The 14,833-nt window shown below is 43.6% G+C and overlaps 1 protein-coding gene across 1 annotated transcript; it reads right to left on the bottom strand.

The window, feature by feature from the left end:
- Positions 1-987: 987 nt before the first annotated feature.
- Positions 988-14,796, bottom strand: CNRIP1 (cannabinoid receptor interacting protein 1; the record flags this gene model as incomplete). The annotated part of the gene is made up of 2 exons (XM_019548557.1): positions 988-2,465; positions 14,647-14,796. Coding segments are annotated over 2 exons (315 nt in total), but the record flags the coding sequence as incomplete, so codon positions are not given.
- Between the last annotated feature and the right edge of the window lie 37 nt (positions 14,797-14,833).

Here is a 14,833-nt window from a genome sequence, read left to right as displayed (position 1 = left end):
CCAGTAAAACCAGCATCAGGAGTAGCTTGCAGGCTTGCTGTAGTTTGGTGGGCTGGGCTGGGTGGTCATGGGGGGTGAGTTGTCCATCTGGGGGTGGCGTGAGGAACTGGGGGAACTAGAAATAGCCCAGTGCCGGGATGGGGGTGGGGATGGGGAACACACAGCACTGGGGCTGGGCTGGGTACCGGAGATTGGGGTCATTAGATGGGCTTTCCCCAGGGCTGCACTGGGAACTGTACAGAGGTTCAGGTAGATCAATCGTGCCTAACCTGATCCAAGTTACACTATCTTTGAGGTATAGTTAACTTAGATCAGGTTGGCCATTTTCAGACTGATCTGTCTTGAATTGCCTTATTGTTCCCACTTAGATCAACATAACTAAGGATCTAAGTGCAGGGTCCACATCTGGGCAAACTAAGTTAGGTCAGGTGGCCATTTTTAGCACAATCTAATTTCCCCATAACCTCCCTGAATGTCTGTATATACCCCAAGTATCAATGAAGTTAGTTTTAACTCTGCTCACTCAGGAAGATAACACTCAAGCGGTAGATTTTAGGCATTTTTGCACAGCCTAGCGGACTTGGAAATTTTAATTAAAAAAAAAATTACCACTTAGATTTTGGTGCACAAACTCAGGGCAATGGGTTCCACAGTAAATTCTTTTGTCACTAATTCATGAAACCATGTCACAAAGTAGGAGTTCAGAGGAGTAGCTTAAAAGAAATGGAAAGAGCTCCAGTAATGTAGTATTGTAGTTGTTTTACCACTTTCTGACACGCAGTAAAAATATTGTATGCCTAGTGATTATGGATAGCTAACTTGTGCCACCTTGAGGAGGGTCTGATTTTCAGACAGTACTGAATACTGTTTCTTCAAAAGCAGGCCCAGGTTCTTTACAATAAATTTCCAGTTGTGTGCCCCAAATCACCAGTCACTTTTGAAAGTGACTGCATTTTTTCATGTTTAGTGTGATAAGGCACACTCAGAGAGATTATTAAGTCCTTTATTACAAAGGTCAAAAGTGGTTACAATTTACAGACACAATTTACAAATTATTCACAAAGGAATATGAGAACAACTGATATGCAAAAACTTGACAACTTAATTCAGCAGAGTTTGGAGGTGGGACAGCATAATAGTAACTCATGCTAATGAAAGAGAGATCAAAGTGTACTTTTTCTTTTGCTTCAAAGGTGTAAACAGTGTTTACATAGCACCTTAAGTCATGATCCTGCAGATACTTATGAACATGCTGATCTTTAATTACAAGAAAAGTTCTGTTGAAATCACATGTGTAAGCACATGCAGGATTTGGGCTTTATCCTCATAGAGATGAGCACTTTTGGTCAGTGTGAAAGTTTGTAGGTTTTGGTACAATACATTTGCGATGCTTAAAAAGTTCATCAATTTGGAAAGATTTTACTGGTCACAGCAGAAAGCCTTTTTAAGAAAACCAGATTAGCACTTGAACTGCTGATTTAAGAAATGAACAAAATCAGCAAAATGTGTAGTGGTCACAGTTAGAGTATTGTATATGATATCCAGAGAGATATACCTATCATTGATAGAAATTAATTTACCTTTAAGACCACAGATTTATTGCTTTTCCATATGTTTTTAGGGTAATGCGTTTCATTATTTCTATTGTATTTTTTAAAAATCATTTGAGAGACTGGGAAATGTAGCAAAGTAAAGTGGTGACAAATCTCACAAAATAGGAAAGTCTGTCACAATACATCTTACCACACCCAAAAGAAGGAAAGTTGATAAGTCTCCAAATCTCCTGATATGAAAATACAACTTTAGCAGCATAGTAGCTGCCATTTCACTAAACATACAAATATCCATCAATTGCACTTTTGCCATCTACTGTGATGAAGTGAAGACAAACTTTACAATGGAGCATGTTGATTTGGGAACACAAACATAAATACAGAAATAATCACCAATATGATGTGTCAAAATCTCAAGCAACGAAACAAAGGATTTCACAAAGGTTATTACATCTAGAGGAGCTGCAGAGTGGGTATAACCCAAATCTTGACAACCTTACACATTTCTTTACCAAGTGACCAGCAATATTCTCAGTTCTACAGATGAAGAATGCTGCAGATGCCATAATAAAAATATACTACTAATGGCAATGTTTTAATGGCACCCACTGGATGTATAACATGTTATTGGTACCATGTGGGACAGAACAACTTTACGGTGTGCCTTTGCTAAGGCCTTTTTGCTGGTTTAAAAGGTAGACTTTTTTTTTAAAAGAGATTGTCCAGCAGTGTCAGGTTCATCCATCTTCAATGGAAGATCTCTTTGTTGATCCACATAAGACTTCGTGTCTCATTCGGTTTGCATTCATACTCAATGCTACCAAAGCTGTTTCCCCACTGGCAGTGATCCCGTTTGTGGTAGTTGTAGAACTTGACTTGCCAGACTGTCTCAAAAGTACCAATGTCAGTGAACTGTGAAGAAAGAATAGATCTGCTAAACCGCTCAAGTGGCTCCGTTCCATTTTCTTAATGCAACGCAGTCTAACTACATTGCAAATAGAACCCACTAGCATAATGGTTATTATTCTCACAATAGCAAAAATCAAAAGCTTTTTCAAGGCTCCATTATACCATTCAGGCAGTCCCTTATGCCTAGGTGCAATTTTTAGGATATACAGGACCTGATTCTCTCCTCTCCATTTATACCTCTGCAAACTGAATAAAAATGCTGCCATTTTGATCAAGTATTTTATACACACTCTCTGCATATGTAAGAGAAGGCAGTGGATAATCAGTCCCATAACCCTCTCCTGGAGAATCCTGCAACACTTGGTGACATGATGGCCCCAAGTGGTTCTTCAGGTGGATGATCATGCCATATTAGAGAATACATGACATATGCATGTTAACATTTGAGACATGCTGTGCCATGTGCTATGTTTCTTTTAGGATGCTACTTCAGCATGTTACTAAGGCACTGTACTCCATACCCCAAAGCTGGAGCAAGTTTCTTTTTTTTGCTTTAAAATCATAGAAAAAATAGGGCTGGAGGGATGTTAGTAGGTGATTCAGTCCAACTCTCTGCTCGACAGGATCATTCTTGTCTAAACAAATATTTGTCTAATCTGTTACTGTGAATTTCCAAAGGTGGAGATTCTACCAGCTCTCTGGGTAGCCTACTCCAATGCTTAACTACTTTCAGAGTTGGAGGTTCTTTCTGATAGCCAATCTAAATTTCTCTTGGTGCAATTTAAGACCATTACTTCTTGTCCTGCCTCCTATAGCCACAGACACCATCTTCTGTACAACCATTCTTCATGCATTTCAAAACTGTTATCAAATCCCCTCTCAATCTTTTCTTCTCCAAACTAAGTAATCCCAGTTCTTCACTGTTTTTCATGAACCATATTTTCTAGACCCCTGATATTTTTGCTGCTTTCTGAACTCTAATTTGTCCTAAAACTGAACACAGGAGTCCAAGTGAGGCTGTACCAGTGCTAAACTGGGTGGGAGAATCATTTACCTTGATTTTCAAACAAACCTCCTGTTAATACAACACAGTGTGCTGTTGGCTTGTTTTGCAACAAGAGTGCACTGCTGGCTCCAAATCAGCTTTTGTTCCACTATAAAGTCCAGGACCGTTTCAGCTATACTGCAGCCTAGCCAGTCATCCCCCAATTTGTATTTAGGCATGTGATTGTTCTGTCCTACGTGCACTTACCTATACTAACTTATATTAAATTAATTCTGGGCCATTCCCCAGCCTATCAAAGTAATTCTGAATCCTAATGTTACCCTCCAGAGTGTCTGCAACTCCATCCAGCTTAGTACCATATGAAAATTTACTAAGTTTGCATTCAGTCCTACTTTCCAAATCATTAATGAAGATATTAAACAAGTAGCAAGCTGAGCTGGTACTCAGGGCAAATACTGCAGTAGAACAGGGAAGGAGAGGCAGGGCCAGTGGTTCCAAGAGCCAAGAAAGGGAAGTGCATGGGGCAGGGGTCCGAGAGTGGGGGGGATTCAGGCTTACCTATACTGGGAATTTCCTAAATTCCCTAAACAGTCTGGCTGAGCTGCTACTGATGTGCATACTTTGGCCACCCCAGCTCTGTTGCTCCTAATGCAACAACAGCCAGGAACTGTTCCAAGGCGCAGATTCTGAGGGTCTGGGGGGGCAATTTTGGTGCCCTGTGTAACGTGATGCCTGGGGCGGGCACCCCTTTTGCCTGCTCCTAGTAATACTATTGCTGTACTCAGGACAGCTCCTTGGATAACCCCACTTGATATCCCCTCCCAACTGGACATTGAGGCATTGATAAATACTCTGGGCATGTGATCCAATCATTTAGGTATCCACTTGACAATTCTTTTGTCTAGCCTGTATCTGCTTTGAGATCTTCACTTACCCTTTTTTTTCTTTACAGTGTAGTTCAGTCTGTAGATTGAGTCAAGATGCCCCCATATTGTTTGCTGCACTTCACTCAGATTCTACTTTACATTAGCACCAGCCTAAAATGAGAGATGCTCCCTTTTGCATATTCCTATAATCACTGCTAATTGTAATGTGTTACCGAGTTATGAAATAATTAAGCTGTTTCCTAGCACCCATCACTTGTCTCTAAGTATTTACTAGTGGCTCTTTACATTCTAGGATGGGGAAGAGGGCCTAGAAGTTCTGAGTTTTTTGCATTCGACATTTTTCTGAACTGAAGCTACAATGAAAATGTTATATAGAAAAAGATGGAACTGGAGCTACAGTAATGGAAGTGGAGCATCTATTTATTGCATGAGAAAGCCTATGCTTTCAGATTAATTGCAAGACTCCAGTGTAACAACTGAAAAAACATTTGAATAAGCAAGACAAAGCTAGGCTTTGATTCAGCTGACCTGGTACAGGTCAGCAACATATGGCCCATGGGCAAGATCTGGCCTGCAGACATGGGTGGCTTTGGTAGTTTTTGGTGATGTGGGGGTTTCAGTGGTAGGCGCTGTCCCTCTGCCTCCATGGGGAGAAGCAGTGGCTGTGAGACCTCTCCCCTTGGTGCCACAGGGTGAAGCAATGGCTGCAGGAGCTCTCCTCATATCACCATAGGGTAAAGCAGCAGTGGCCAGGTCCTACAGTACACCCGATCACCTGCCTCTGACCTGAGCTGGGTCATTCCAGGTCATAACCTGAAAAGGTTGCTAACTGCTGGCCTAGTGTAAAGTTAGAATAACTGCCCAACTTCAACAGTGATACTATAGATTTTCACCAGTGCAAATGAAATCAAGATCTCAGATGCTGTCTTCAAAGTGTAGGTATGATGACTTCCATGCATTAGCTTTAGTCATCATAACCACACACTGCTGCATGTTCCATTACTGGGAGACTCTCCATTACCAAGTCAGTGCAAGTAAAATGGAATAAATTTTATTATTCTTTTTAGCACTGTTCCTCTTTAAATGTTTCCATTGCTCATTTTCAGTTACTTTTCCATTTGATTATTTTTATTCCAGTCATGGGCTCAGGAGCTGATCTTTGATCATCACTGCTGGTAAGTCAACATGCCTTTCCAGCCCCTCTGACCCAGTCAGAAGCAGAAGCTTCTGTGTCTGTAGTTGAGGAATTACTACTAGTTTTCCACAGTTGCACATAGGGGGCTTTTGGTATCTAAGTGGCACCTGAAAAAGCACCTGCTCCCAGTGCCCTGGTAATTTAAACTAAACGGTGACTGCAGTGGAAGGTTCTGCATGCCAAAGGTTATTTATCTATTTATTTATAAAAATCAGGCTTTAGTTTTGCCATAGCCTTAAAAGAAAAGCCCAGTCATTACAGGAAATCACAGAAAACAATCAGAGAATATTATACTGTGGAACCAGCTATTTTCATGTCCTCCAGAGGGTAGAGCTAGATCAGGGGTGGACAAAATACAGCCTGTGGGCTGGATCTGGCCCATAGAGGAGCCCAGTCCAGCTTGTGGTGGGTCCTTTGGTTCTGCCTGAGCCAGGCACTATCCAGCTGGGGCACATCCTGCCACCCCTGGGCATGCTGCGGTGGCTCTACAGGTCAGTTGCCTTTCTAGGCAGACCAAGTGGTAGCAGCTTCTTTCATCTGCTGCTGCTGATGGCCCCAGCCCTGTGGTACCAGTGGGGACCTGTGCCACAGCCTCGACCTAGACTTTCCCAATTACACTAAACAGTGGTAGTAGCAGTGCCTGTTGGGCAGAAACTGTTGCTTAGCGCAGGGGGAAAGCAGCCCTTCCCCTCGTCACTGCCTGGTGCTTCCTGCTCCAGCTGCCCAGAGCCCAAGCCTGGGCTGCCCTGCGTCTCTGCTGCTGTTACTGCCATCTCCAGGCTGCCGTGTGGAGCAGCAGTGGCAGTGCAGAGCAGCTGCAGGGCAGTCCAGGTGTGGGCTCCTGGTGGCAGATGGAAGAAGCTGCCACTGGCTGGTCTGCCTAGAAAGGCAGTCTAGCTGTGGAGCTGCCCCAGCTCCACTGCATACCCAGGGGGCAGCAGGACGCACCATGAGCGAGTAGTGCATAGCAGGTGTGAGATGGGCTGAGGTCTGGGATGTGGCACAGGTTCCAGCTGGTCTACTCTTGCCAAGGTCAGTCTGGAGTAGGCACAGGGCAGGGCGGGGTGTTGGGGAAGCAGTGCAAGGCATGCAGGCTCCAGGCTTTTGTGGGGTGGGGATGGGTGTTGACTGGCTCAGGGGGCAGGCAAGAGGGGGCTCCCGTGCACACCCCACCATATCTACAAACCCTCCCCCACAAACCCCACCCTCTCCCACATACAATCATGCACCCTACAAACACTGCACCCACCCACACCCTCCCCCACACACTCCTCCCCACATGCACCCACACCATACACACCCGTGCCTCTGGGGGGAGCCCCACTCACTGCTGTGCACACCCCCCCACCACATGCACCCATTCTCCCACACGCACCCCCCCCCAGGCAGCCAGCCACCCACCTCCTCCACACACCCCACAAACCCCATACCCACACCCCCACACAAACCCCTTGCATCCACACACACACCTATAGCCTCCCATGAGCCCCATGCCCCCCAACAGGCCCTGCAATATAAAAGTAAGACTTCATTTTGAGCTATTTTGTAATCACTTCTGTATACACAATGCAAACACACACAGATCAGGACATAAATATTTTTTTAAAATAAAATTAAAACATGTTATTGTGGATGTTTGATTTTTAGTATATAATCTGGTGGGTTTTTTCTAGTTCCAAGACAGCAAACCCCCTCACAAGGTGAGGGGAGGGACTTCTGGTGGCAAAGGTCAGGATTTAGGGGGCAGGACTTTCAGTCTCAAGATGGTGACCGGGGTGAGGCACCAGTCAAGGGATGGGGCTACCCTTGCAGCCCACAACAGCTCTCCAAAACTCACTGAGCCGCCCTCCAGCCAAAATAATTGCCTGCACCAGAGCTAGACTCAGACACAGCTAGGTCAAGTACCTTACATGCATACAGAGATCTGGAAAAATGCTCAGATGTTTCCTAGGTACTAGGCATAATTTAAGAGATTATGTAATCCAGATGAAGAATTAAAATCACTGATGTAAAGACTTAGGCCTCATCCTGTTACAGCAATTTCAGCGACTACTGATTTAAACCAAGAGTATTAGTAACAGCTTGTCTGATAAGTAGGGCACAGCACACAGGAAACATCATTATGTTTTTTAACAATAAATTATCTTGGCTGATAAATTACCATGAGCTAACTTTCTTCTGAACATTAAAACTCCTTTGTTAAGACTAGTGCATCTATGAAAGCTGAATCATACACTTCTTACTTAGGTGAAGCCAATTATCTTCAGTGAGGCCTTAGCTTTTATACTTTATGCAGTATCCTGATTTCTAGACTGTCAGACCACTACCTTTCATAGGAAAGGTAAAGGAGAAAAGGTAACCACAACCTGAGGAAAACTATGAGGGGACTAGTTATATACAAAGTGTATAATGTTTTAAACCAAAGTAAAGTTAGGTTCTGGTATGCTACTTAGGAAAGCAGACAGGTGCTGGCTACACAATTTGCAAACTTGAATGCCTAATGCTATATCTATTAATCTCTACATACCTTTAGCAATGGAATCCATGTTTAGATTCTAATATTAAATATTAGGTGCCTGCATTTGAAGGACTTGGTTTTGAAAACCAAATCCTGATAGATGCCGAGTACCTGCTTAGCCCTTTTGAATCTTGTAACTTCAAGGCTGGTATCTCAATACAATAACCAGCATTTAGAAGTCCATCTTTGCCAGCTTGGCCTTTACGCTTATTTTAACATATGTGCAAAAAATAAACTACTGGATTTCCAAGTCTCACAGCAACACTGCACCTCCAGGGTTAAAATACTGTGGCTAGCAAAATGGAGACCCTTTGTTCTGTGCAGTTTCAATCTGTGAGAAGCAGTGCATTTCATGTTCTGTGGGGGACTATAGCAGAACATGTTGGATGCCTCTTGCCATAGGGGCCAAGAGAGGTAGTTAGTCCTGATAGTCTGAAGTCAGGCAGAAAGCAGAACTTGGTGGCACCTTAAAGACTAACTGATTCAGAGAGTCATAAGCTTTCACAGGTGACAACCTGCTTCATCAGATACTATAGCATATGACTTATGGCACATAGCATCTGCCAAAGTCATCTACCAAAGCTTATGCCTCTCTGGACCAGTTAGTCTTTAAGAAGCCACTCCATCCTGCCTTCCGTAGGAACCAAGAGATGCTTGCCTTTTTAACTTCTACAAAAAATACAATCTTACATATTCACATTACATAGACTGATATCCTACCAAAAAGAGAAGATGTTTTGAAAATTCAGGCATTATGCTGAGCATTTGTTTTTCCATGAGCAAATACTGAGTCCAAAGTTAAGGAGATAATTGTTTATTCCAAAGATTTAAGAGGAATTAATTACCCAAGCAAATGACAGTATCAGCCATTACCTTTACTATAACGAAGTACCTTAGTTAAAGACCTAGGCCTCCATAATTAACTTATGCGCATACTTTGCTAACACAGGACAGTTCTTAATTTGCATATTTTTAAAAAAGTTATGTAGCACAAGCATAAAAAAAAAAAAACATAAAAGGTTTAAAAAGAATGGTCAAGAACTGCTTAAGTTAATAGAGAACTCTAATAAACAATTTAATTGATTGGGTATCTCATTACCACATATAGCTACTCTGCCTTCTGTCTGACTTCAGACTAACACAGGTAGGTACCTCTCTCTCAATAGACACAGTTATAGATCACATAAAGGACAAGTGAGATATTCTTTTACATAGTTAGATATTGTCTAAGACCATTCAAAAGGGAAGAGATTTATTCTTACCAGGTAATTAAGCATAACTGCTTCTTTCCCAGACCCGAGATGTGTGCCCAAAAGCTTGTGTAACATCTCACCACCTATACTATTGATCCAATAAAAAGGCTGTTACCATATGAATCCTGGTCCGCAGATATTCCCTGGCCCATCACAACACCAGTACTGACCTGGCCTGAAAGCTGTGTAATTTGTGTGGACTACCACATTAATGAAAATTCCAGCAGAAAACAAAGCCTGAGAACATAATGCAGGAAGATCTCCAATGTACCCTGAAGTACAACAAGGAGGAGAAAATTGGCATCCTGCGCCCAAAGCCTCAACTGATGCGAATTGTTATGGAAGGGACTCTTATAGGGAGGATCTATCCCCAACTTTAAAGGCATACATAGTAAACACCAAAACCCCCTGGGACTGCACAGGCAGAAACCTCCATGAAACATTTCCTCAAAGAGAGCTGTGGGGGTCTACTGCTGCTGGGATCTTCAACTCTACACAACATTAACAAGGTCTGTTCCCTTCTTCATTATTTAATATTTAATTAATTGCTAGTGATTAAGTCTTGTATTACATTTGAGCAAGTGGTGGGAAAGTTTACATTCTATTGCAATTTTTTTCTTTAACACTAGGAAGAACTTAAAAAAAAGTTTAATAAACTCTTCATGAAAAAACATGAGGACTTTTATTTACTGAATAAGTGCTCAGTTCAGCTTGAGTTAGCTCAGTTCTGTCAAGCATCAGGAAATATCTATCTGTTTCAAATTGGGCATGCTAGGAGACTTAGCCATTAGTATACTCACTTCCATACTAGAGCAAGTACAAGTAGTAACTGTATATTCCTAAGAAATGAAACTAATTTCTCATGCTAAGCATTTTAACTTGGTTATAACTTCAAAGAGACCCCCTTTATCCCAACTACATGACAAAAAAGGGTGCATGACATGATGGGATGTTTTTTCCCCCTCTCATGAATCAATGTAAATACAAAAGCTGTGACACCAAGCTGGGGGGAGTAAGTAGATAGGCTGGAGGGTAGGGTTAGGATTCAGAGTGACACAGACAAATTGGAGGATTGGGCCAAAAGAAATCTCATGAGGTTCAACAAGGACAAGTGCAAAGTCCTGCACTTAGGACAGAACAATCCCATGCACTGGTACAGGCTGGAGGCTGACTGGCTGGGCAGCAGCTCTGCAGTAAAGGACCTGGGGTTTATAGTGGAAAACAAGCTGAAAATAAGCCAGAAGTATGCCCTTGTTGCCAAGAAGGCTAACGGCATACTGGGTTGCATTAGTAGGTGTGTTGTCAGTAGGTCAAGGGAAGTGATTATTCCCCTGGTGAATATTCAGCACTGGTGAGGCCACGTCTGGAGTACTGTGTTCAGTTTTGGGCCCTCCCGTACACAAAGGGTGTGGACAAATTGGAGAGAGTCCAGCAAAGGGCGACAAAAATGTTTTGGGGACTGGAGCACAAAACTTCTGAGGAGAGGCTGAGGGAACTGGCCTTATTTAGTTTGGAGAAGAGAAGACTGAGAGGGGATTTAATAGCAACCTTCAACTATCTGAGGGGTGGCTGAGGATGGAGCTAGACTGTTGTAAGTGGTGGCAGATGACAGAACAAGGAGCAATGGTCTCAAGTTTCAGCAAGGGAAGTTTAGGTTAGCTATAAAGAAGAAATTTCTCAGTAGGAGGGCAGTAAAACACTGGAACAGGTTACTTGGAGAGGTGGTGGAAGTTCCTTAGGAGTTATGTAAGACCTGGCTAGACAAGGCTTTGGCTGTGATGATCTAGTTGGGCACGATCCTGCTTTGAGTAGGGGGGTTGGACTAGATGACCTTCTGGCATCCCTTCCAACCCTAATTTTGCATGAATCTATTATTCTAAAAGCATTACAAAAAGTTAATTTTATTGGAGACCTACTCAGCTGCCTGACACTTTGCTAGCACTCATATGATCTAAAGTTCTTCAGCTGGGAGTTGCCTGCTAGGTGTGAGCCCCATTTAGGTGCAACGGGAGGAAAGGTAGTGAGTATCGCTAGATTTCCATGACCCACCCTGACATAAGAACAAGAGACCTCAACGTTTCCTGAAGTTTTAAAGCTATTTTCACCCTAGCTGCATTTGCTAGCAGATTTGAGTCTCTTCTTTGAAAATCTGAGGCAAAGCCTGAAATGGAAGTGTCTAGCACCTTGATATCTCCAGGGAATAGTTCCTGTCAGTTTTCCAAGTGTGTTATTCACATTGTGAAGCATTGGTGTGATAGCGGCCAATTACAAAATAATTATGGGTTAGCAATGCACTATTAATTGTTTCAAGAATTACCACATAGATTATAGCATGTATATTGTATAGTCTTATAAAATTCTTTATATACTAAGTGGGGCAGGTAGCACTGCTCATCATGAAGTTTGCTGAATACCCATTATAAGTAGCCTGTTTTATGGTACTTGTAGCTTTGCAAACTTGAATTATTTAGACTAAATTCTTCCATGCTGGGGGCCTGCCTGTGCATTAGGATAGTGTGTTATGAGTTAAGCTTCTATACAGAATAGAGGGCTATGGGACTTGAATTGATATTATATAGTAAAAAATTACTGTCTGCAGGAGCCCTCTTTAATTTGTGGCAGAAGCTGCAAGGTGCATAACATGGAATTATAGAAAAAGAAAGGGTGGGATCATAGTTAAGCCAGTTGAAGGCTGTGCTGGAGAATTAGATTCTATCCCTGCCTCTCTCTCAGAGATCCTATGTAATGTGATGACAAGCCACTTATAACAAGATTTTCAGTGGTCATTGGTGCCTGTGTGGTCCTCATTTTATGCATGTCTTGGAATCCAGTCACAGCTGCAAGTGAAGCCAATAGGCGCTATGCTTTGATACTATACATGTTATATAAAGCCAAATAATTTTATCAATAAAAGTCATGTCCTAGATCTCAAAGTGGGCACCCAAAATTAGTGAATACTTTTGACTTTAATCTCTGTAGCTCAGTTTTCCATCTGAGATGGAAGGATAATACCCCCTAACATCATGTGGTTTTTGTGAAACTAAATTAACATTTGTGGAAGACTCCGAAGGAATCAGTAATGAATGCTACAGAAAAGCCCATGCGGAAATGAATAAATCTGTCTTCAGAGTGGGATCTGAATCGTATGTGTTAACTAGGGCAAGGAGTCTCACAATGTTTTAGGAGAGGAAAACAAAACCACTGAATAATTACTCTTAAGCAAACATCATCCATTTTGTACACCAGGAGAGAAGCTGGGGGAAGGGGGAGTGGGGGGATGGTGATAGTCTATAATTAGATGATCACACTATCATAATGCATATAGATGAAGGAGTATATTATCCTCCTATTTTCTAAATTCTGAGTGCATGAATTTGCAAAATAATCTTTTACATAGCCATGTGCAATATTTATAGGCACCAGAAGAACTCACTGAATAGCCAGATCTAGTATTCTAGTGGGGTTTTTTGGTGGTAAAAAATGTGGACTCCAAAACAGCTGAGATGCTTATATATTTTTTTTATAGAAAATTCACATGGGAAGATATATTTCAGTCTAGTGAAGGGGAAGAGGGATGGTTTTGTGATCAAGGTGCTAAACAGCCTCAGCACTGAATCTGCCTCAAATTCCTGTGGGAGTCACTTAGGGCCAGGTCCTATTTCATCCCTAAAGCATGATCCCATTCCACTGTGCTGAGTCCCTGAAAACCAATAACATAAAAAATCCTCCTCTTTCTCCTCACTGCCTTAGACTAGAGGCTAAGATGTTTCCTTAAGATGTGGCATATTACGTAGTAGACATGTTAACAGTTTTTTCAGGGACCGAGAAGAGGGAGAATAGAACTGTGCTTAGGCACCTAGTAGCGTGGAATAGGATCCAACGCTTAATTTGTATGGGCCTCAGCTCCCCGTCTATAAAATGTTGATGGGCTGAGCTTACTGGCAAAGTTTCAGTGGAACATTTATTAAAAAAGCTGAAAGCTCCCTGGGAACACACCTGTTTTGTTACAGGCAGGGTAGGGAGAATATCTCAGTGTGACATTACCAGAACAGAAGGTTTCAAAGCATTCTTTTTGGTTAAAAGCTTATTTATTTCATAGCTTCCTAGAATCAGAGAGATTGGAGGCTCCTTCTAGCCCTATGAGGTCATCTGGTCCAACCCCCTGCCTGAGGCAGGATCATCCCTATCCAAACCATCCTATAAAACCATAAGAGTAATATTATTGTAAGAGTGACCCTCAAAATAATTTTCTCCTATTCCTCTCAGACACTAGCTTATGGGAAATTTTGGCTTTTTATTCTAATTCAGAGTACTATACACGTGCACACACATACACACGTGCGTGTAAACACAGAGAATGTGTGTGACTGTACTATACATTTGGAAATGCAGGAATTTCCTGGAAAGGGAAGCTGTGCATTTTGTCCTACTCACAGCAGAGTCATCCCTGTTTATGAGGTACTCAGATATTATGGTGATGCAGCCATCTATGTATGGTCAGAAATGAGGGAGCTCCTCAGTTAGTTCTCAAAGACTGACTTATCTCTCCAAATGCCTGCATGCACCACAGGGAAGCCAAAGGCACCTCAGGATGGGAGTCAGGACAGACACTTCACATGGGTGGGACAGAAAGCACTGCCAGCAGGGATCGCTTAGCATCTGCGCACTGGCTTGGGAGCAGGCTCCTATTCCCAAGCTCCTACTGCATCACCAAAAGCCCTGAGGCTTTGGCAAGACTCGTCCTTCCAGGGTACAACCAGTCAGTAGCCTACAGAAGGAGGGGGAGGTTGACCCCCTAGACATCACAGACACACAGGCTGACCCCACAGCCAGATTAACCCTTTAGTGGGCTCTAGGCAAACAAACACATGGGGCCCAGGCCAGTTGAGATCCCCCTCCCCATCCTGGCCCTGCTGCCTGCAGGGAGCTGGCCTCAGAGCTGCCTTTAGGAAGCAGCAAGGCAGAGGGGTGGGGACAGGAAGGCAGACGGGGCCACTGGAGGGGAGGACTGGGGCAGGTCAGGACTCTAGGCACGTGCCTAGTTTGCCTGTGTGTTAATCTGGCCCTACCTGACCCCCCTAGATATCACTCACACTCACACACACACACACACACACACGTTGACCCACTAGATGTCACATACACGTCCATGCCCCAGATATCACACACCCATGCTGACCTGCTAGATATCACCCCTCCCCGCCCTGAATCGGGCAGAGTGCCCAGGGGAGCGGCGGGTGCCAGCCTTCTGTGGGCACAGCTGCAGGCCGGGCCGGGGCAGGCAGGAGCAGGCCAGGGGCCCCAGCCGCGCCCCGCCCCGCGCACCTGCATGTGGACCTGGATGGGCTGCCGCTCGCCGCTCTTGGTGTGCGCCACCCCCTCCGTGTCGTACACGCCGGCGTAGGACACGAGCTGCGGGTCGCGGCCCTTCTCCTCCAGCGGCACGCTCACGCCGCCGATGCCCAGCGCCCTGCGGGGGACACAAGCGGCAGCGTCAGCGCCCGCGGCCCGG

This window comes from Crocodylus porosus, unplaced genomic scaffold (genome assembly GCF_001723895.1).
Source record: "Crocodylus porosus isolate Cpor-Errol unplaced genomic scaffold, CroPor_comp1, whole genome shotgun sequence".
In the NCBI taxonomy this organism is placed as follows: Eukaryota; Metazoa; Chordata; order Crocodylia; family Crocodylidae; genus Crocodylus; species Crocodylus porosus.
Note: the sequence above shows the minus strand (reverse complement) of the source record. Positions and strands in the feature narration are given on the sequence as shown.